A 24633-nucleotide genomic window follows, 5' to 3' on the forward strand; every position below is an offset into this window, starting at 1 on the left:
CCACGTGCAAGAGGATTCTCGGCTATTTATGATTCTGTTTCTCAATTGAGCCTTTTAAATTAACAAGGATATAAAAGGACAGATTTGGAAGTAGAGTACTTAGGTGGGGCCCTAGTTCCAGCTTCCTGCCCCTCAGGATTGATGTTCATGCTTGGGGAAAGTGACATGACCACAAGTAGTCAGTTGGCTCTTCCTTAAAACAGACACTGAGTGTCAGATAATGTATCTAACGTGGAAAACCTTAGGAAATTACCAAGTATGATATAAGGGCAGTTATTAATCTCTAGAAGGAATCCTTAAGTATTTCTTTCTCTTTCAAATACATGTCTGTTACCTGTGCTGGTTGAGGCTTCATTTGAAAGTGGGCCTTATGGTGTTAGTGGTAAGGAATCCACCTGCCAATGCAGGAGATGCAAGAGACGAGGATTGGATCCCTGAGATGGAATGATCCCCTGGAGGAGGAAATGGCAATTCACTCCAATATTCTTGCCTGGAGAAGCCCATGGACAGAGAAGCCTGGTGGGCTACAGTCCATGGGGCTGCAAAGAGTTGGACACGACTGAGCAGTTAGTGGGTTTATTAGCGTTAAAGATATATCTATGGCCAGTGCTATTGAACTACTACTTAAATGCAAAAAAAAAAAAAAAAAGGAATGACTACTATTCTGATAGCTGTGTACTCTGTTGGCTTTGTAGTCTGTTTGGTCACATTTATATGACAATGTGCAGAATAATCACTATACTGGAAACCATATTGAAGGGAAATTTTGCCTTGAGTAAAGGTTTTTATTTTTGTTTTTGTCCTCGATCTCTTTTAGCTAATTAACAAAAGAGACATCTTGAGCTAATGTGAATGGGGAACAACTACAGGCAACATCAAGGATCAACATTCTGCTTAGAGACATTTTGTCAAATAAACACTTCTGTTGGACTTGACGTCTCCTTGGTTTATCACAGCAAGTGCTTACTGTAAGTAAGCGACAAGGTGTTTAAATTTCACATCTGTGAAGTCCATGTTATGTTTCCTAGCAGGGTACAAGACACAATCAATACTTTTTCAGTAATACAGGTCTCAGATTCAGAGTTTTATTTAACCAAACAGATACTGTCCTTGACACTGAACTACATATTGAACCTCACTAAGGAACGGGCTTATTGATACTTCCTTGTTTAAATCCATTACTCCAATTTTTTTTTTCATGAACTTTAAAACATACACCATCTGGCTCATTCACAGATTGATAAGCAAGGGAATATATTAATAGACCGTGAACTCCTGAAGCAAAGCTCTCTGGTGAGTTAAGAGCCTGGGATGTGACATCAAAGCCCAGGTCCACGGCTTAATAGCTGGTAAATTTGGGCAGTTCATCAGCCTCTCTAATCTTATATTCCTCCTCTGTAAAATAAGGATAGGAGTATACCCTTCTCATACTTCTGTAGGTTTCCAACAAAAAAATCTAACATGTAAGTTGCTGGCATCACCAGCACCATTATTATCACCTCTAAAAGCATCACAACCCCCAGTACAATGTCTTGCACTATATGCATAGCATAGCTCATTCCGCTTACTGATAAATTAGATATTTGGGGTGAAATCTACCAGGATTACACATTCAAATTATCAAAGCACTTTCAGCATACTCTGTTTCAATTTTAGGGGGCAGAGAGAGAGCCAACGATTGTCTTAACTGCTCAAACCCCAACCCTAGAAAATAATCATTAGATTTGTGTTTATGAAAGTTCCTAGTGTCATTCTTGGCACATCTATACTAGACATTTGATAAAAGTTCTAAGAGATAAAAAGGGTTCATATTTTATGACTGTTTGTAGAGAAGAAAAGTGGATTAAAGTGACTTGCCCAGAGTCTACAGGAATGGTTTTTTTTTGGATAATTTTTCTTGATTTAAACTTTGAGAAGCCAAATTTTATTTTCTGTTGAATCACACAGATGCCATTATTTTATCTAAGTGTTTTCTTAGGAAACCCAGGCAAAGGAAAATTCCTCCAGACAGCTGCTTGGTCAACAAGTGCTTCTCATGTTACTTAACTAAAGTTGTCAGGTCCAATGAATCTGGGAACCAGTCAGCACTAGCTCTTAATGCAGGAAACTCTACAGAACCACCTGGAGCCCTAAAAGTGCCTGAGCTGGGTCCACTGTGCAAGCTTTTGTGTTAGGTTAAAACTAAGAGATTTTTGCTTTGGGACACCATGGGTGGCACCTACACATCAGAATTCTTAAAACCTTTCCCACTGATTTTAGAAAGAGTTCCTCTCTAGTTTTTCCCTCTTTAGGTCTTCTATGGTTCTTTTTAAAACTGAAGTACAGTTGATTTACAATGTTATATTAATTTAGATGTATAGCACAATGATTAAGTATTTTTATAGACTATATTCCATTTCAAAGTTATTAAAAATAACATATATATTTCCCTGTACTGTACAATATATCCTTATTGTTTATTTATTTTATACATAGTAGTATGCATCTCTTAATCCCATACCCTTATCTTGTCCCTCCCCTTCTCCCTCCCTACTGGTAGCCACTAGTTTGTTCTCTATATCTGTGAGTCTATTCCTATGTTATATTCCTTTGTTTGGTTCATTTTTTAGATTCCACATACAAATGATTACACAGAGTAATTGTATTTATCTGGCTTATTTCACTAAGCATGACACTCTCTAGGTCCATTCATATTGTTGCAAATGGCAGAATTTTATTCTTTTTACAGCTGAGTAATATTCCATTGTGTGTGTGTGTATGTACACACGCACACACACTACATCTTTATCCATTTATCTGTTGATGGACATATAGATTGCTTCCATATCTTGGCTATTATAAATAATGCTACTATGAACATTGGGGAGAATGCATTTCTTAGAATTAGTGTTTTTATTTTCTTTGCCTTGCAGTGGAATTGTTCAGTCATATGGTAGTTCTTCTTATACTGTTTATGGGGTTCTCAAGGCAAGAATACTGAAGTGGTGTGCCGTTCCCTTCTCCAGTGGACCACATTTTGTCAGAACTCTACACCATGGTCTGTCTTTGGTGGCCCTACCTGGCATGGCTCATAGTTTCATTGTTAGACAAGGCTGTGGTCCTTCTTAGATACTAAGAGGACTTAAGATATTAAGACACCTTCTTAGATATCTATATTCTTAGATATTAAGCCTTAGAAGAGCCAAGGCTGTGTCGCTTCTTATATATTAAGAAGAGATGGCAAGAATACACAGAAGAACTCTACAAAAAAGACCTTCATGACCCAGATAACCACGATGGTGTGATCACTCACCTAGAGCCAGACATCATGGACTACAAAGTCAAGTGGGCCTTAGGAAGCATCACTACCAGCAAAGCTAGCGCAGGTGATGGAATTTCAGTTGAGCTATTCCAAATCCTAAAAGATGATGCTATGAAAGTGCTGCACTCAATATGCCAGCAAAGTTGGAAAACTCAGCAGTGGTCACTGGACTGGAAAAGGTCAGCTTTCATTTCAATCCCAAAGAAAGGCAATGTCAAAGAACGTTTAAACTACTGCACAATTGCACTCATCTCACATGCTAGCAAAGTAATGCTCAAAATTCTCCAAGCCAGGCATCAACAGTACATGAACTGTGAAGTTGCAGATGTTCAAGCTGGATTTAGAAAAGGCAGAGGAACCAGAGATCAAATTGCCAACATCCACTGAATCATCGAAAAAGCAAGAGAGTTCCAGAAAAAACATCTGCTTTATTGACTATGCCAAAGCCTTCAACTGTGTGGATCACAACAAACTTGGAAAATTCTTAAAGAGATGGGAATGCCAGACCACCTTACCTGCCTCCTGAGAAGTCTGCATGCAGGTCAAGAAGCAACAGTTAGAACTGAACATGGAACAACAGACTGGTTCCAAATAGGAAAAGGAGTACATCAAGGCTGTATATTGTCACCCTGCTATTTAACTTACATGCAGAGTACACCATGCAAAATTCTGGGTTGGATGAAGCACAAGCTGGAATCAAGATTGGCAGGAGAAATATCAATAACCTCAGATATGCAGATGACACCACCCTTATGGCAGAAAGTGAAGAGGAACAAAAGAACCTCTTGATGAAAGTGAAAGAGGAGAGTGAAAAAGTTGGCATAAAGCTCAACATTCAAAAAACTAAGATCATGGCATCTGGTCCCATCACTTCATGGCAAGTAGATGGAGAAACAATGGAATAGTTGGAGACTTCATTTTTGGGGGCTCCAAAATCACTGCAGATGGTGACTGCAGCCATGAAATTAAAAGACACTTGCTCCTTGGAAGAAAAGCTATGACCAACCTAGACAGCATATTAAAAAACAGACATTACTTTGCCAGCAAAGGTCCATCTAGTCAAAGCTTTGGTTTTTCCAGTAGTCACAGATGGATGTGAGAGTTGGACTGTGAAAAAAGCTGAGCACCGAAGAATTGATGCTTTTGAACTGTGGTGTTGGAGAAGACTCTTGAGAGTCCCTTGGACTGCAAGGAGATCCAACCAGTCCATCCTAAAGATCAGTCCTGGGTGTTCATTGGAAGGACTGATGCTGAAGCTGAAACTCTAATTTTTTTGGCCACCTGATGCAAAGAACTGACTCATTTGAAAAAACCCTGATGCTGGGAAAGATTGAGGGCAGGAGGAGAAGGGGATGACAGAGGTTGAGATGGTTGGATGACAGCACTAACTCAATGGACATGAGTTTGAGTAAGTTCCCAGAGTTTCTGATGGACAGGGAGGCCTGGCGTGCTGCAGTTTATGGGGCTGCAAAGAGTCGGACACTACTGAGTGACTGAACTGAACTCAACTGAAGTGATGGTAGTTCTATTCTTATTTTTTTGAGCAAACTCTGTACTATTTTTCATTGGACTGCACCAATTTTCTTTCCCACCAACAATGCAGGAGGGTTCCCTTTTCTCCACATCCTTGACAAAATGTTATTTGTCAACAGCCATGTAGACAGGTGTGAGGCAACATCTCATTGTGGTTTCAATTTTCATTTCTCTGATGATTAGTGATATTGAGCATATTTTCAAGAGTATGTGGGTCATCTGTATATCTTCTTTGGAAAAACATCTCTTCAGTTCTGCCCATATTTTTCATCAGGTGTTTGTCTTTTGATGTTCAGTTGTATAAGCTGTTTATATATTTTGGATATTAACCTCTTGTCAGTCACATCATTTACAAATATTTTCTCCCATTCCATAGGTGGTCTTTTCATTTGTCAATGGTTTCCTTTGCTGTGCAAACATTTTTAAGTTTAGTTAGGTTCCATTTGTTTATTTTTGCTTCTGTTTCTTTTGCCTTAAGAGACAGATCCAAAAAGATATTGCTGTTATTTATGTCAAAGAATATTCTGCCTATGTTTTCCTTTAGGAGTTTTATAGAATTTGGTCTTACATTTAGGTCTTTAATCCATTTTGAGTTTATTTTTGTGTATGGTGTTAGAGAATGTTCTAATTTCATTCTTTTACATGTAGTTGTCCAGTTTTTCCAGCACCACTTACTGAAGAGACTGTCTTTTCTCCATTGTATATTCTTGCCTCCTTTGTTGTAGATTAAATGACCATAAGCTTGTGGGTTTATTTCTGGGCTCTCTATTCTGCCCCATTGATCAATATATCTGTTTTTGTGCCAGTACCATGCTGTTTTGCTTACTGTAGTTTCAGAGTATAGCCTGAAGTAAGGGAGCTTGATACCTCCAGCTCTGTCCTTTTTCTCTCAAGATTGCTTTGGCAATTAAATGTCATTGTAGTTTCATGTAAATCTTAGAATTACTTGTTCTACTTCTGTGAAAAATGTCATGGGTATTTTGATAGAGAGTGCATTTCATCTGTAGATTGCTTTAGGTGGTAAGCCCATTTTAACAATATTAATTCTTCCAATCCAAGAACATGGAGTATCTTTCCATTTTCTTTGTATCATCTTCAATTTCCTTCATTAATGTTTTACAGTTTTCAGAATATAGATCTTTTATCTCCTTGGTTAAGTTTATTCTTACATATTTTAGTCTTTTTGATGTGATTTTAAACCAGATTTTTAAAATTTGTCTTTCTGATAATTCATTATTACTGTTTCAAAAAGCAACAGATTTCTGTATATCAATCTTGTATCCTGCAAATTAAAAAAAGTTATTTATTCATTTCAACAGGTTTTTTTGTTGTTGTTGTTGGAGACTTTAGGGTTTTCTAGAAATAGTACCATGAAATCTGCAAATAGTCACAGATTTAGTTCTCTTTCAATCTGGATGCCTTTTATTCCTTTTCCTTGTCTGATTGTTGTGGCTAGCGTTTCCAATACTATGTTAAATAGACGTGGTGATAGTGGGCATCCTTGTCTTGTTCCTGACTCTAGAGGAAAGACTGTCAAATTTTCACAGTGATTATGATGCTAATTGTGTTATTGGTCTTTTTTATATAAATGCTCTTTATTTTGTTTGAATTTTTGTTGTTCAGTCACTAAGTCATGTCCAACTCTTTGGACCCCATGAACTGCAGCATGCCAGGCTTCCCTGTCCTTCATTATCTCCCGGAGTTTGCTCAAACTCAGTGAGTCAGTGATGCTATCTAACTATCTCATCCTCTGCCACCCCCTTCTCCTCTTGTCCTCAATCTTTCCCGGCATCAAGGTCTTTTACAGTGAGTCGGCTCTTCCCATCAGGTGGCCAAAGTATTAGACCTTCAGCTCAGCATCAGTCCTTCCAATGAGTATTCAGGGTTGATTTCCTTTAGGATTGACTGGTTTAATTTCCACACTGTCCAAGAGGCTCTCAAGAGTCTTCTCCAGCACTACAATTTGAAAGCATCAATTCTTCGGCGCTCAGCCTTCTTTATAGTCCAACTCTCACATCCACACACAACTACAGGAAAAACCATAGCTTTGACTATACGGACTTTTGCTGGCAAAGTGATGTCTCTGCTTTTTAATATGCTGTGTATAAGGAGAGACATCACTTTGCCAACAAAGGTCCATCTGGTCAAGACTATGGTTTTTCCAGTGGTCATATATGGATGTGAGAGTTGGACTGTGAAGAAAGCTGAGCGCCAAAGAATTGACGCTTTTGAACTGTGGTGTTGGAGAAGACTCTTGAGAGTCCCTTGGACTGCAAGGAGATCCAACCAGTCCATCCTAAAGGAGATCAGTCCGGGGTGTTCATTGGAAGGACTGATGCTGAAGCTGAAACTCCAGTACTTTGGCCATCTCATGTGAAGAGTTGACTCATTAGAAAAGACCCTGATGCTGAGAGGGATTGGGGGCAGGAGGAGAAGGGGACGACAGAGGATGAGATGGCTGGATGGCATCACCGACTCAATGGGCATGAGTTTGAGTAAACTTCAGGAGCTGGTGATGGACAGGGAGGCCTGGCATGCTGCGATTCATGGGGTCGCTAAGAGTCGGACACGACTGAGTGACTGAACTGAACTGAATGGCGGTTGGTCATAGCCTTTCTTCCAAGGAGCAAATGTCTTTTAATTTCATGGCTGCAGTCACCATGTGCAGTGATTTTGGAGCCCAAGAAAATAAAATCTGTGACTGTTTCCATTGTTTCCTCATCTGTCTGCCATGATGTAATGGGACTTGATATCTTCGCCTATACCCACTTTGATGAGAATTTTTATCATGAATGAATGTTGAATTTTGTCAAATGCTTTTTCTGCATCTATTGAGATGATTATGTGATTTCTTTTAGCCAGGTCTTAATGTGGTGTATCACACTGATTGGTCTGCAAATACTGGACCATCCTTGTATCCCTGGAATAAGTCCTACTTGATCATGGTGTATAAGCATGATTCTTTTAACATATTGTTGAATTCAGCTTATTAATATTTTGTTGAGGATTTTTGCATCTATATTCATCAGAGATACTGGCTTTAATTTCCTTTGTTGTAGTGTCTTTGTCTGGTTTTGGGATCGGGGTAATAGTAGAATGAATTTGGGAGTGCTTTATTCTCTTTTTTTTTTATTTCTTTGGAATAGTTTGAGCAGGATAGGTATTAGCTCTTCTTTATATGTTTTGTAAAATTCCCCTATGAAGCTGTCTGGTCCTGGGCTTTTGTTTCCTGGGAGTTTTTAAATTATAAATTCAATTTCACTACCAGTGATCAGTCTGTTCAGATTGTCTATTTCTTTCTGATTCAGTCTTAGAGAGTTGTATGTTTCTAGAAATTTGCCCATTTCTTCTAGGTTATCCAATTTATTAGACTATCATTGTTCATAGTATTCTATGATATTTTGTATCCTTGCGATATTATTGGTTGCTATGTTTTCCTCTATCATTTCTTATTTCGTTTATTTGGGTCCTATCTCTTTTTTATAAGCCTGGCTAAAAGTTTATCAATTTTATATTTGTCTTTTAAAAAGACTACTGTTGGTTTCACTGATATTTTCTTTTATTTTTGTATCTACTTTATTTTCTCTCTGATCTTTATTATTTCCTTCCTTTTGCTGACTTTGATTTTCTTTTTCTAATTCCTTTAGATATTAAGTTAGATTGTTTATTTGAAATGTTTTTTGTCCTTGAGATAGGCCTAATCACTATAAACTTCCTTCTTAGAACTGCATTTTCCTGCATTCCATAGGTTTGGGAAGTTGTGCTTCCATTTTCATTCATCTGGAGGTATTTTCTGATTTATTTCCTCTGTAATTTCTTCATTGACTCATTGTTTTTATGTTAGCATGTTGTCTAGTCTCCATTTTCCCCCTAGTTTTCTTTCTGCAATTGATTTCAAGTTTCATACTACTGTTATCAGAAAAAATTCTTGATATAATTTCTATCCTTTAATATTTCTTGAGACTTATTTGGTGGCCTAGATGTGATTGATCATAGAGAATGTTCCACATGTACTTGAAAAAAATGTATATTCTGTTTTTAGATGGAATGCCTTGCAGATATCTATTAAATCTAGTTAGTCTAATATCATTTAAGACCACAATTTCCTTATTGATTTTCTGTCTGGATAATCTGTCCATTGATGCAAATGGGGTGTTAGTCTTCTATTCCTATTGTAGTTTTGTCAGCTTCTCCCTTTATGTCCATTAATATTTGCTTTATATATTTAGGTGTTTCTACATTAGGTACATATATGTTGATAAGTGCTATATTCTTTTCTTATATTGATCCCTTTATCATTATATAATGCTCTTCTTTATCTTTCATTAGACTTTGTTTTAAAGTCTGTTTTTTTCTGCTATGAGTATTGCTATCTCCAGTTTCTTGTCATTTCCATTGTTTAAATATCCATCTATTAAATATTGAAATATCTTTTTCCATCCTCTCATTTTCAATCTCTGTGTGTTTTTATTTCTGAAGTGAGTCTCTTATAAGACAGATCCTGTTTTTTTTTTTTTCTAATCAGCCACCCTATATTATCTTATTAAAACATTTAACCCATTGACATTCAGAATTATTATTGCTAGGTGTGTACTTACTGCCATTTTGCTTTTGTAGTTCTCTGTTATTTTCTTCATTTAGTTTCTTTCCTTGTGGTTTAATAATTTTTTTTAGTGATGTGCTTGTTTTCCTTTCTCTTTAATTGTATATCTGTTGTAGGTTTTTGATTTGTGGTTACCATCCCTCTTAGCCTTCTGTGATTCTATGCTTTCTTCATATTTATAGATTTAGGCACTTTATAATTTCCATCTTCTTTGTAACCTCTTCTTAAAAGGGACATTTTTTAACTTTGAAAAATTATGAAATATAATAGGAATTAACCAATTTGCATTCCGAAAAAAGAACACTTGGTTTTACAGAAATGCCAGAAATGTTCTGTAATTTTGTTTGAGGTGCTGCTGGACTGGTAGCCAATAACCTCTTAATTTTACACAGTCAAAGGAATAACTTATCTTTTCCCTTTCTAAATTCACTTAACTGAATGAATTTCACCCAGATCACTTGTCCCTTTGAAAAATGACCTGAATTCCATATAATAGCAATAATAACAGCAACAATGTAGTAGGGTAATAATAACAGAGAGAGCAATAATAATGCCTTGTTCATTGCACTGGGTTCTTTAGATTGGGTTCTTCAGATTTATTTTCGATTAGGCCTTCCCTGGTGGCTCAGATGGTAAAGAATCTTCCTGCAATGCAGGAGACCTGGGTTTGATCCCTGCATAGGGAAGAGCTCCTGGAGAAGGAAATGGCAACACACTCCAGTATTCTTGCCTGGAAAATTCCATGGACAGAGGAGCCTGGCTCTGGGATCATGGGCTACATTCCATGGGATCTCAAAGAGTCAGACATGACTAAGCAACTAACATTATTTGTTGCAACTACGTGCCCTTGTACATCACATGTTCAAAAAGAGTGGTGTTTGCATCTGCTGATATACGAAGCTTACATTAAACACCATGTACCCTAATGTTTATGATTCTTAGGTTATTTTGATTGAATATTAAAATTCATCTAGTCCCTGTTGCAGATTCTGTGCTGATGATTGATACTAGCCGTTTATTATAATAACCCTAACCCTATGTGGCAATTGAGAGAGGTATATAAAAGGTCTCCAGGAGCACCTAAGGGAATAGTGAAGACCCGATAAACAGAATGCACATCTATGAGTGCTAAGTTGCTTCAGTTGTGTCCCGCTCTTTGTGACCCCATGGACTGTATACTGTCAGGCTCCTCTGTCCATGGGATTCTCCAGGCAAGAATACTGGAGTGGGTTGCCATGCCTTCCTCCAGGGGATCTTCGCCACCCAGGGATTGAACCCACATCTCTTTCGTCTCCTGCACTGGCAGGTGGCTTTCTTACCACTAGCGCCACCTCGGAAGCCCATAAATAGAACACACAGGGAAAATGTAGTGTCCCATCCCCCAATACAAACACACACACATAGACTTCTCTCTCCAATTTTCTCACTTACAGAAAGGCCACATTGCTTCGTCTTGTAATATTTTCTAAATTCCCCTATTCAAACTTCAATGATTATACTGCTTTTACAGTACATTTAGTGCATTTTGCATCAAGGAGTTATTGATGTGCTTCTCATGAGTTATGTCCTTTAACAAACATCATTTAAACTTCACCATTTCTAGAAAGCCTCACTTGTTTAAGCGGAATTTCCTGCTATATCTTCAGATTATATATCAGAAGCCATACATATATAGGCATGTGCTGACATTCTATGTGTTAGAGCGCACCTCAGCATGAATGTTTTACTTCTTCAGTTTAAGTGCCCAGGCCCATTGAATATGCTCTTCCTCCTGCCTAGAGTATACTTGCTTCTCAAGTATACTTGAGAAGTATATGAACCCAGTCATTTGGTTCTTTTCAGATATCTGCGTGGCTATTTTTGTTCAGAGAAGCTTTTTCTGATCTTCCTTTGTACAGTCTTTTAACATTTACATGGTCTTGTAACACCTCTCCAAATTCTTATATTTATTTGAGCAATCATTTGAGTAATATCTGCCTCTGTTAGTAGGCTGTAACTCTGTAAACCACAAACCCAGAGTCTGTATTTTTGTTTACCAGGGTATTTCTAGCATTTAAGCAATGACTGGATCTAGTAGGTAACCAACTGGTGAATGACTAGATGAAGAAGAAACTATGTTTTCTCTCTGAAAAACAGCTACAGTTCTACTTCACCTAAGAGTTTTGCAGTACTTAAAAAATTATAAACTTAGAGCTTTTGTCCTTGTAATTAAATGTTTCTGCACAGCAAAGGAAACCATGAGCAAAAGAAAAAAGACAATCTATGGACTGGGAGAAAATATTTACAAACAATGCTACTGACAAGGGCTTAATTTCCAAAATATACAAAGAGCTCATACAGCTTAATGTCAAAAAACAAACAACCCAATCAAAAAATGGGCAGAAGACCTAAATAGACATTTCTCCAAAGAAGACATTCAGATGATAACAGGAGCATGAAAAGATGCTCAATATTGCTAATTACTAGAGAAATGCAAATTAAAGCTACAATGAAGGATCACCCCAAAGCAGTCAGAATGGCCATCATTAAAAAGTCTCCAAATAATAAATGCTGGAGAGGGTGTGGAGAAAAGGGAACCTTTCTATATTGTTGGTGGGAATGTAAATTGGTGCAGCCACTATGGAGAACAGTATGGAGGTTCCTTAAAGAAATAAAAAGAGTTACCATATGATCCTGGGCATATATCCAGAGAAAACTCTAACTGAAAAAGATACAAGCACCCCAAAGTTCATAGCAGCACTATTTACAACAGCCAAGACATGGAGGCAACCTAAATGTCCACTGACAGATGAATAGATAAAGACATGACATATCATATACATACATATGAATATTACTCAGCCATAAAAAAGGAATGAAGTAATATCATTTGCAACAACATAGATGGATTTAGAGATTATCATAATAAGTGAAGTAAGTCAGACAGCAAAAGACAAATATCATATGACATCATTTAAATGTGTAATCTAAAAAAGTGATACCAACAAACTCATTTATGAAACAGAAATAGACTCCCATAGAAAACAAATGTATGATTACCCAAAGGGAATAGTGGGGTGTATGGGAGAGAGATAAATCAGGAGTTTGGGATTAATGTGCATACACTACTATATATAAAATAGACAACAAGGACCTACATATAACACTGGGAATTATACTCAGTATCTTCTAATAACCTATAATGGAAAAGAATCTGAAGAAGGATACATATGTACATATGTATGTCTATATTGGCTTCCCACATATATATATATGTGTATATATATATACATATATATGTATCTCAATAGACACACACATGTATAACTGAATCACTATGCTATACACTTGAAACTAATGCAATATTGTAAATTAATTATACTTCATTTTTTTTTAAAAAAAGGACATTGTTCTTAACATGAAGTGATGCTGGAACTTCGGTATTTATTTCGAAATGTCTTTAGTTCCACACCGCCCCCTCCCCCACATCCTCACCTAATTTCTTTGCATGATGATGGGCTGCTTCCTAAACTCCGGCTGGAAATCAGGATCTATGAGAAATAACCATTGTATCTGAGGAAAAAAAAACAGTGCTATCTAGAAGCGAGAGTGCTTTGAAATATTTGCACAAAATAGCACTAGGGTTTGTTGTGTGTCATGCTAAGAAGCAAACTTAAACTCTACCTTCAATTTCAGGAGCAAGATCCCATTTGGAAAATTCAAGAGTAACACCTGTCTCCTTTAACCCTTTTTCAAGCTTTATGATCTTACTCAAAATCATACGGAACTATTTTATCATGTTATATTTTTATGTTATATAAGAGTTTTAACAAGAAGTCTCTAATTCTTAAAACCACCTCAGTCAGCTCAATGCTTATTAACTAAAATTAGAGCAAAATGTTCAGATATGAAAATTGTTGGATTAATGTAGTGAAAAATTGTAGTTTTCCCCTTATTAATGTTACATGGTCCTTCCAGTAATCTTAAAGCAATTGATTAGTATTAGCCTTAGACCAAAGGAAAATAAAATTTAAAAGAACTCAACTTGACCCTGAATATCCAAAGCAACCTTCAGAAAGAACCACCAAGCTGGAGGTATCACACTCCCTGATTTCAAACTATATTATAATGCTATAGTAATCAAAACAGTATGGTATTGGCATAAAAACAGACATACAGATCAGTGGGACAGAATACAGAACCCAGAAATAAAGCCAGGCTCATATGGTCAATTAATCTATGACAAATGAGCTAAAAATATACACTGGGGAAAGGATAGTTTCTTCAATAAATGATGTTGGGAAAACTGGACAGCCACATGCAAAAGAATGAAACTGGATCACTATATTATATCATATGCAAAAAAATCAGCTCAAAATGGATTAAAAAGTTGAATGTAAGACCTGAAACAACAAAACTCTTAGAAGAAAATGTAGGTTTGGAAGTACCTTTTGACATTGGTGTGGGTGACAATATTTTGGATTTGACATCAAAAGCAAAGACTAAAACAAAAATAAGCAAGTGAGAATACATCAAGTTAAAAACCTTCTATGCAGCAAAGGACACCATCAACAAAATAAAAAAGCAACCTACCAAATGGGAGAAAGTATTTGCAAATCATACATTTGACAATGGGTTAATATCTAGAATATGTAAAGAATTCATACAAATCAATAGCAAAACAGCAAGCAAGCAATCCAATTAAAAGTGGGTAGATCTGAATAGGTATTTTTTCAAAGAAGGCACACAGGTGGTACATGAAAAAGTGTTCAACATAACTAATCATCAGGGAAATGCAAGTCACAACCACAGTAAGGTGTCACCTCACACCTGTCAAGCTGGCTATCATCAAAAAGTCTATAAATAACAAATGTTGATGAACATGTGGAGAAAAGGGAGACCTTGGTGCACTGCTGATAAGAATGTAAATTGGTGCAGCACCTATGGGAAACAGTACCTCAAAAACTAAAAAAGAACTACCATATGATTCAGGAGTTTCACATCTGGGTACTTATCTGAAGAAAATAAAAACATTAACTCAAAAAGACACCTGTACCTCCATGTCACAGCAGCATTATTTGCAATAGCCAAGATACGGAAACAACCTAAGTGTGTATCAGTGGATAAAGAAAACATGGTAGATAGCACTTAACCATAAAAAAGGAAATCCTGACATTCGTGACAACATGGATGGATGTTGAGGGTATCATGCTGTGTGAAATAATTGAGACAAATACCATGTAATCTCATTTACATGTGGAACTTGAAAATAACCTGAGTTCACAGATACAGCGATCAGATTGGTGGTTGCCTTAAGCAAAGCAGGGGTGGGGGGGGCGGGTAATGTAGCAGTGGTGACAGTTGGAGGTGGTCAAAAGGTACAAACTTCTAGCTACAAAATAAATATAAGTCATGAAGATGTAACGTACAGCATGGTGACTATAGTTAATAATACTGTATCGCCTATTGATAGTTGCTAAGAGAGACGATCTTAAAAGTTTTCATCACAAGAAAAAAAATTGTAACTATGTATGGTGATGGATGTTAATTAGACTTGGTGATCTCTTAACAATATATACAAACATTGAATCATTACATTGTACACCCGAAAGGAATTAAATATGTCAACTATATCTCAATAAAAAAAAATTAAAAGAACCCAGTTTGCATGTCAGGGGATAGCCCATTTTCTTGAGTGAAAGTTCTGGTGGAAACCTGGAGGCAGATTCATACCACCATTTGGTTGAGCCCAGCACCAGCTGACTGATGATCCAATTAGATATACAGATACAGCATGTATTTTGGTATCACTGGATATGCCTTGTAATGGCAACCTTCAAGTTCATGCATGTTTTATTCTCTCTTTGTTGTGTCTTCCAGAGGGATAATCTATTGGCTGATAGAGTAGCAAATCAAAAGTAACTCGACGCCATTGATTCACTTAAGCTCGTGTGGGAACAATGGAAAGAGGCAGCCGTTTCCTTTGAAAGAGCAGAACAGGTATGAAATAGTTCCTTTCGTTGCTGCCTTTCTTTATCTCTTTGCACACCTATTTCCAGACCAGTTGAAAACAGCAAGTGGTTCCTGTTTGAAAACACAGGATCAGAGTTATACGAACAGGTACTGGGGGTTATTTGCAACATTCCGAGTTGTCTCATCTTCAGGATGCTGTTTATATAAGTACCAGTGCAGTCAAGAGGTAATTATTTTTCAATAACAAATTGTAATCACACTAGGGAGAGTTTATACTTTAAAACATAGGCTTAGCATTTTGGATGTGTGGTTAGCTTTAAGATACAATGCTCTCTGAATAAGATCTTCCTCCAATAAATGGATTTCTATAGAGGATTTACAGATGTAATAAAAAATGGTAAAATGTGTTGGTTTCTCCAATCACAGCCATCAAAAGTGTTTTTACTGTTTAATGATCTAATCTCCTTTGCTCATATTTTACTTTCTCAGCAGTGAAGGGACCCTGCCAAGAAAGGCAGAGCCTGATTTTTTTTTTTCCATTTTCAGAATTCACATAGTAGATAGAGGTGAAGCTTCTTTTATTCTGAAGGAAACATTTCATGTAAGCATGAAAATTTTAGGACAGCATTTGTAGGACTCCTCAAGTTAGTACCCTTAAAATATGTGCTTATTTTGAATTGGATGTCTGTCACCATTGGAGCATTGAGCCTTCTTTCAATTGTATCTTTATCAAGAGACAGGTGAGCTGAATGTGGTTTGGTAGTGAATGCTCAGTGGTCAGTGCTTTAAGAAATTATGATATTCATGGATTGTAATGCAGCTAGGTGACTCAGATGGTAAAGAATCAGGCTGCAATGCAGGAGACCCAGGTTCAACCCCCTGGGTGGGAAGATCCCCTGGAGAAGGAAATGGCAACCCACTCCATTATTCATGCCTAGAGAATTCCATGGACAGAAAAGCCTGGTGGACTACAGTCCGTGGGGGCTGCGAAGAGTCAGACATGACTGAGCGACCAACACAAATGCAGCTAGAAAGTAATTTAAGTTCAGGAGATTAAGTATCATGTACCTATCACGATCAAAATTAAATTAATAACTTTGCATAACAATTTTTTCTCCATTGGATAGTATAGATAAGAGAGTATGAATAAATAATAAAGACTTGAATTTTGCATAGGAATATGAGCATTCAAAAGGCTAAGAGAAAGAACTCATAAAAATTATATTTTATAGAAGGCATTAAACAAAGGTATGGCTCCATTATTTAAGTTTAAGGAGAGTTTTTAGCAGATGTTTGGACTATTGCCCTGTAGTCAGTAGGTTCTTAGCATAATGTCTTTATTTTCACAAATTGAAACAAATAAGGGTTCCAATGTATTGCTCTATTGAATTTGACACTAAATGTTATCTACATTAATAATATATGAAGAGTCTGGTTTCTAGCTTATCAAGGGCACAGAAACATAGCAGGTTGTTGCTTGACACAAAAAAGCAAACTTGCCGTCTTTGTGTTCCTTTATGTTTCAGTTGGTAGAATAAGCCAACTACTAACAACCCTGACCAACTATTGACCAACTATCTTTTCTTAGATGTTGTCTAAAAGAAAATAGTTTGATCTTTTGGGAATAGGGCAAAGAAGGTGAAACAGAAAATAAACAAATTTCAAACTCTGTAACAACTCATTCTCAGTATTAATCAACCCACAACATAAAGCCATCAGCTACTGGATTTCTTTTTAATTTCATTTATTTTTTTAATTTATTTATTTTAATTGGAGGCTAATTACTTTACAATATTGTAGTGGTTTTTGCCCTACGTTGGCATGAATCAGCCATGGGAGTACATGTGTCCCCCATCCTGAACCCCCCTCCCACCTCCCTCCCCATCACATCCCTCAGGGTCATCCCAGTGCACCAGCCCTGAGCACCCTGTCTCATGGATTGAACCTGGACTGGCGAGCTATTTCACATATGGTAATATACATGTTTCAAAGATATTCTCTTAAATCATCCCACCTTCGCCTTCTCCCACAGAGTCCAAAAGTCTGTTCTTTATGTCTGTGTCTCTTTTGCTGTCTTTCATATAGCGTCATCATTATCATCTTTCTAAATTCCATATATATGCATTAGTATACTGTATTGGTGTTTTTCTTTCTGACTTACTTCACTCTGTATAATAGGCTGCAGTTTCATCCACCTCATTAGAACGGATTCAAATGTGTTCTTTTTAATAGCCGAGCAATATTCCATTGTGTATATGTACCACAGCTTTCTTATCCATTTGTCTGCCGACGGACATCTAGGTTGCTTCCATGTCCTAGCTATTGTAAACAGTGCTGCGATGAACATAGGGGTACATGTGTCTCTTTCAATTCTGGTTTCCTCGGTGTGTATGCCCAGCAGTGGGGTTGCTGGGTCATATGGCAGTTCTATTTTCAGTTTTTTAAGGAATCTCCACACTGTTCTCCATAGTGGCTGTACTAGTTTGCATTCCCACCAACAGTGTAAGAGGGTTCCCTTTTCTCCACACCCTCTCCAACATTCACTGTTTGTAGACTTTTTGATGGCAGCCATTCTGACCAGCATGAGATGGTACCTCATTGTGGTTTTGATTTGCATTTCTCTGATAATGAGTGACATTGAGCATCTTTTCATGTGTTTGTTAGCCATCTGTATGTCTTCTTCGGAGAAAGGTCTATTTAGTTCTTTGGCCCATTTTTTGATTGGTTTGTTTATTTTTCTGGTATTGAGCTGTATGAGCTGCTTGTATATTTTTGAGATTAATTCTTTGTCGGTTGCTTTGTTTGCTATTATTTTCTCCCATTCTGAAAGCTGTCTTTTCAGCTTGCTTATAGTTTCCTTCGTTGTGTGAAAGCTTTTACGTTTAATTAGGTCCCATTTGTTTATTTTTGCTTTTATTTCCATTACTCTGGGAGGTGGGTCATAGAGGATCCTGCTGTGATTTATGTCAGAGAGTGTTTTGCCTATGTTTTCCTCTAGGAAAACAACACAGATTACAGTGTGATTATGTTTCTCAACAAAGAGATGATTTGAAAAAAAACGAAATAGCCAGCTACCATGTCTTCTTGGGGGTGAGTTTCTATGTATGGAACTATTCGAGAGATGGAATCCGCCTTCTTTTTTCCACTGGGGAGAGGAGTGCACAAAGGGATGGCTGTGGGGCAGAGAAGGATGAATCCCAGATTGTTTCCAGGACTATTACAGCCCCCAAGTAATCCCCTCTCTTGTTCCACACCTGGAATAATTTTAGGGGGCAACCTTGGGGGGAAAAAAAGGTCCAGTCAAAATTGAGAAATTGTGCATATTTGTGCTTTGTTGAAACTGATTTTAGGACAGTCTGTTGATTTATGAGTCATGGCATCTCTCTTATTTCATGAGATAGACGATGAAGAGTGAACACATTTTATTCCCTCAGTTGAAACTCTTTCTTTTGAATACTGAATATAGAGAAAAATACATAAAGCAAAGGTATTTCTTTTATTTCTTCTTAGCTCTCTTGAATAGCTCTCTATAAATTTCCTTTATGAAAATGTCTTAACTCAGATTTACCACTGCTTCTTTTATCCATAGTAGTAATGTCTACATAACTGAATCTGTTTGGTTTGAATATCTTAGTGTGTGTGTGTGTGTGTGTATGTGTGTGTGTGTGTACATGTGTGTGTGTGTGTGTGTGTGTGTGTGTGTGTATATATATTCTGTTTGTAGAATAAGCCAACTCTGACCAACTATCTTTTCTTAGATGTTGTCTAAAAGGAAATAGCTTGATCTTTTAATTGAGGTACATAACACTAAGCAGTGTCGGTTGACCAGAATCTAGCTAAAATATGCTCAAAAGAAAACAATGTCTATAAATTTGTGTATAGGGAGGAATTTCACTGGCTCAATCCAAGGAATAATTAATTGACAAACTGTGGGAGACGAGGAGCTGCACATGTACCTGAACCCATCTAGGTTCTATCTCCGTCTCTTGCCACGGCTTGTCCTCCGCAGGTCTGTTTCAATCTCTCTCATTTCAGGCCAGCCAACAATACCCAAAATTTACATTTGACAGATTTTTACCATGAGAGATTGTTCTACATCCAAAAAAAGAAAAGAAACTTAGGGAAGGACTCTGACTTGGCTTCGTAAGGTACCTACTCCTGGCCTAGTTGACTACAATGATCTCTGGTCAGAAGGCCCCAAAAGGCATTTGTTAAGTCAGCTTGTCCTGTGCTGTGCTTAGTCGCTCAGTCATGTCTGACTCTGTGACCCCATGGACTGTAGCCCACCAGGCTCCTCTGTCCATGGGATTCTCCAGGCAAGAAGACTGGAGTGGGTTGCTATTTCCTCCTCCCAGGAGATCTTCCTGACACAGAGATCAAACTTGCATCTCTTGCATTAGATGACCACCTAAGGTCATCCAAGTTGGCTTAGATGACCTATAACTCCATATTCTATGGTCTTAGGATTTGAATCAGTCTTAGTGACTTCGGGATCTTGCTACACAGTGAGATCTTACAATCTCAGAGGCAAGTATAACTACTGTGGTTTATTCCTTGCCCACCAAGTCACACAGAAATCTCTACTTTCCAAATCCCATTCATTTATGGCAAGTAGTGTGACCTGTGAGAAGTCTGTCTGCCAGTTGTCTCCATTTCTGGGAGCAGTTAGGTGAAGTGTAGGGCAGAGTATCAGTGTCCTGAGTTTATATGTGAGGTGGCAGCAGGAGAGAGGGGACAGGAAAGGAAGTAGGGAGGGTGTCAGGCAATTTTTCCTTCAATTGTGAATACTCAGCTGGGCTATGGTTCCGAGAGGGCCGAACTGCAGATCTGGAACACAGGGATGAATGACCCAGCCCCAAGTCCTTAATTATTTATCTTCTAGGGAAACTGTGATGGAAGGTGAGAAAGGTAAGGTGGAACAATAACTAGAATATGTGCTATGATTTACTGCATGGCTGCCAGTCAGTTTGAATATCAGCTAGATTTTGTTTGTGTGTGTGTGCTCAGTCGTGTCTGATTCTTTGAGAACCCTTGGACTGTAGCCTGCCAGGCTCCTCTGTCCATGGATTCTCCACGCATAAATACTGGAGTGGGTTGCCACTTCCTTCTCCAGGGAATCCTCCTTACACAGGGATCAAACTTGCCTCTCCTGCATTGATAGGTGGATTCTCTACCACCTGTGTGCCACCTGGGAAGCCCAGATTTTGTTTAGTGGCAGGCAAAATTAGAATTCCTCCTCCTCTTGTCCTTATGTGTACCAGACACTAGGGACCAGGGCTTCTCTGGCCTCTGGAAGCTCGACTTGCATGGACAGCTAACTGAAAGGAGACAGCATAGTCATGCCACCAGATGAGGCTTTATCCTTGGGTTGTTGTCCTTGTTAAGTCAGTTTTTTCCTCAGCGCCTTGGGGTCTACAAGATTTTTGCCTGAGGTCTGACTTTCTTCAGGACTGGCTTCCTTTTCTCCTCTCAAGAAGCTAGATGCTCACAAACACATTTTGAAGTTCTTCACACTGTTCTTAATTGAATTACTTAGGACCACAAGTGCTCACTGTGCCATGTTGGAATCTCAAGGGCCTCTAAGACCACTGGAACCCACCAGGCAACATCCAGAAGGCTCTGTTCTTATCTGTGTTGGTTCAGTCTAGTCTGGTGGGAGCAGAGCTTGAAGGCTGGCTTCAACCAAGCCCACCCTGGGATATGCCTGTTTGGGTCTGCAGCTTCACTGTGGTCACCAGGGGGTCCTTGTGTTGAACATGAGAGTCTCCCCAGCCCTGACACCAACTCCTGAGCCCTGGCACGTTCATTCATCCACATTTATTCACTCTTACAGCACTTGATGCACAAAGCCCGAAGCCGGAAGACAGACAATAATTTTCAAGAAACTTCTAGTCGGAAGAGCTTGCAATCTAAGTAGTTTTGTTTTTTTATCTTGTTTTGTTTTTGTGATAAAATATAACAAAGTTTACTATTTTGTTTTAAAGTGCACAATTCAATGACATGAAGTAAAATCTCTGTGATATTTAACAATTACCATCGCCTGTTCTAGGTATTCATATAAGGGAATCATATACAATATTTGTCCTTTTGTGACTGGCTTATTTCACTTAATGTTTTCAAGGTTCATTTTATTGTAGCATATGTCAGAATTTCATTTCTTTTTATAGCTGAATAATATTGCATTGTATGTATATACCACATGTTCATATATCTTTTATGAATAATGCTGCTATGAACATTGGTATCTTTTAAATACATTAACTCATTTAATTCTTATGACAGCTCTATGAATTTAAGTACTTTTTTGGTCTCCATTTTATAGATAGGGATAGTCATGTAGCTGGTCATGGCAAAACCTATATTCAGACCTATAGTCAGAATGCCGTGCACACTGAATTCTACACTGTGCCTCCTTTAATAGAAATAGTTCTTTAAAGTCAATGTGTCCTCGGTACATTATCTGCATTATTTCTAAATCCTTAAGATAGCCTTATGATGTGGGCTTTATTATTCTTGTATTCCGAGTGAAGACATTAGGTTTGGCAAGACGACATGGTGGATGCAGGAATGCCCCAGCGTGCTTGCTTCTCTGTGCTTCCCCCACAGCCAGAAAACAGCAAAAGGCGGCTCCATGGGACATGGGGCAGCACAACCGCTCTATATAGACCACAGGGAGAGGAGCTATCTTGGATATAAACCCATGAGCACTGTGGGGGGATTCAGTACCCCATAGTTGCAGAGATGGTCTAACCAGGCTCTCAGATGAGACTAGGAACGTTGTGTTTTGTTTTGTTTTTGATACTTACAAAATGTTGGGTTTTAGTTTTTTGTTTAAGAACTCACACTCTAACAATGGCTACGCCAATAGTGTCAAAGTAAAGTAGATGATTATTTCCATTGTTGCCTACATTTGGAAAAGATATTCTAAAAAGGACAAATTCTAACCAAAAAAATCTTGACAGAAAAAAATCTACATATGCCTGACCTGGGAGGATCAGTTTTTAATAATTGTAAGTTAGCTGGCTATTTAGATAACGTCTTGCTTCTATTTAGCCATGTGGAAAAGCCATATTCTATTTGCATGACTGCGTGTTGCCCTTCAGACCCTGACCTAGAGCTCTAGTGTTGGCTTTCCTAATCCTTTTCTCCCCTCCTTTTGCAGCTGACTTCAGAAACAAACTATCTTCCCTTTAGAGATCTGGCATGCATAACCTTCACAGCCATCTCCCTCTTTGATTTTGCAGTTTGAGAAAATGGCATGTAACATACCTAACCAACGACAGCGGACAATGTCAACATCTGGAAAAGCTCTGTATGAAATTCTTGGTCTGCATAAAGGAGCATCAAATGAAGAAATTAAGAAGACCTACAGGTACACAGGAAGTTCAATGATGGCATTTCCTGTACTACTAGTGATAGCTATGTTGTGATTGGTGAGTTTCAGAGACATAAGCTTCCTGCTGAGGCCTGGTAATCAGAGCTTTGGAACTCATGTTCCATTCCCTGTTCTACAGCTGAGCAGTTGGGAACATAGAAGGATGATGCTGATTTTATGAAAGAACTCTCCTGTGATGCTGGAAAGGTAGTCTTGTGTTCTAGGCCTGTGTTATTAGAGAGACAGAGACAGACAGACGGATACCGCGAATGACCAGGAGTTGTGGTTAACTGACATGAGATAGCACCACAAAATATGGCAGAGGATTTTAAAAACATAAAGGGGGGTTTCTTGCAATTGCTGTATTGTGCTATGCTTTTCAAGTCTTCCATTTTGATCTTTCATATCTGATCTAGTTCCAACTCAGCTGTTTTTGGGAAAAACTGAAATAACTTTTTCTTAAAAGCATCAAGGAATTTAAAAAAGGATTAAGTATAATTGTTTTGCAAAATTTGGAAATTACTAAAAATGAAAATAATAACATTTATCCATAATTTTACCTCTCCTGATGATCACTGAAATTTTTCTTCCAGTCTTTAAAAAAAAAATCTAGATAATACAACCCCTACATTGTCCCCCCTCTTGGCCTCTGGTAACCACTAGTTTGTTCTCTATATCTGTGAGTCTGCTTCTTTTGTGTTATATTCACTAGTTTATTGTATTTTTTCATTCTTAAAATTTTTTCCAGATTCATGCCTTTTATATTTTAGAAAAACATATTTTTTTCTCTGTTCTATTTTTTATTTTTATACAATTTTTAAAGATTACTTTCCATTTACAGTTACTACATATTGGTGATATTCCCTGTGTTGTACAATACATATAGCCTAACTTAAATTCAGCAGTTTGTACCTCCCACTCTCCCACCCCTATACTGGGAGCAAGTATTTTTTTGAATTAGAGGTTTTGGTTTTTTTTGGATACATACCCAGGAGTGAAATTACAGGGTCATATGGCAGTTCTATTTTTAGTTTTCTAAGAAATTTCCATACTGTTTTTCACAGTGGCTATACGAATTTATATTCCCACCAACTAATTAGCTTTCTTTTTAAAGAGGATCTATCATGAATATAGGTGCCGTTTAATATTGTGATTTTTAATGCCTGTAGCCTAGGCTATTCTGTAACTTAATTAATGAGCCATTAAAAAAATATTTTAACTTATTTATTTGGCTGCATTGGGTCTTAGTTGTGGCATGTGGGATCTAGTTCCCTGACCAGGGGTTGAACCTGGGCCCCCTGAACTGGGAGTGCAGACAGTCACTGGACCACCAGAGAAGTCCCATGAGCTATCTTTTAACATGTAAATTCTTTTAATTTACCCTATACTTAATATCCTTGTACATAAATGGTAATGCATATTTCCAATTATTTCCTAACTTACTGAAAAATAAAACGGTGCCTTTAGAAGAAAAATGAATCAAAAGACAAATGAAAGTTTCAGATTTTAATCAGTCACTTCTTAATTTGGCCTTGAATTAGGAAAACTTTTTTTTTTTTTTTTGCTGTATGGAAGTTTAAAATCTTTAAGTAGGCAAATTTGTTAGTCATTTCCTTTATGGCTTTTGCATAATCTGTTGTGGTTAAAAAGCCTCTCTCTACTATAATATTATAAAAATATTTAACCATTATCTTCTTATAGTACATTTATAATTTTGCTTTTATATTCAATCTTTGATCCATTTGGAGTTTATTTTGGCATGAGAAATGAAGGTAGGATTCCAAATTACTTTTTTCCTAAATCACTAGCCCACCAAAATTTATTGAATTCTCCATTTTTATCTACTGATGGAAAATTCTTTGACTTTGG

General features: G+C 37.6%; 1 protein-coding gene across 3 annotated transcripts in view; it reads left to right on the plus strand.

Annotated features, from left to right (window-relative positions):
• The window catches only part of DNAJC5B (DnaJ heat shock protein family (Hsp40) member C5 beta), a 92454-nt gene that overhangs the window by 17968 nt on the left and 49853 nt on the right, over positions 1-24633 (plus strand). The window contains exons 2-4 of one of the 3 annotated variants that reach the window (XM_043483786.1): positions 818-968; positions 15297-15416; positions 22634-22761. In XM_043483786.1, the coding sequence (XP_043339721.1) occupies positions 22643-22761 (119 nt within the window). In that variant the 5' untranslated portion in view covers positions 818-968; positions 15297-15416; positions 22634-22642. The remainder of the gene's footprint in view (positions 1-817; positions 969-15296; positions 15417-22633; positions 22762-24633) is intronic. The other 2 variants (XM_043483785.1, XM_043483784.1) reach the window with 2 other exon arrangements.

Source organism: Cervus canadensis, chromosome 12 (assembly GCF_019320065.1).
Source record: "Cervus canadensis isolate Bull #8, Minnesota chromosome 12, ASM1932006v1, whole genome shotgun sequence".
Lineage (NCBI taxonomy): Eukaryota > Metazoa > Chordata > Mammalia > Artiodactyla > Cervidae > Cervus > Cervus canadensis.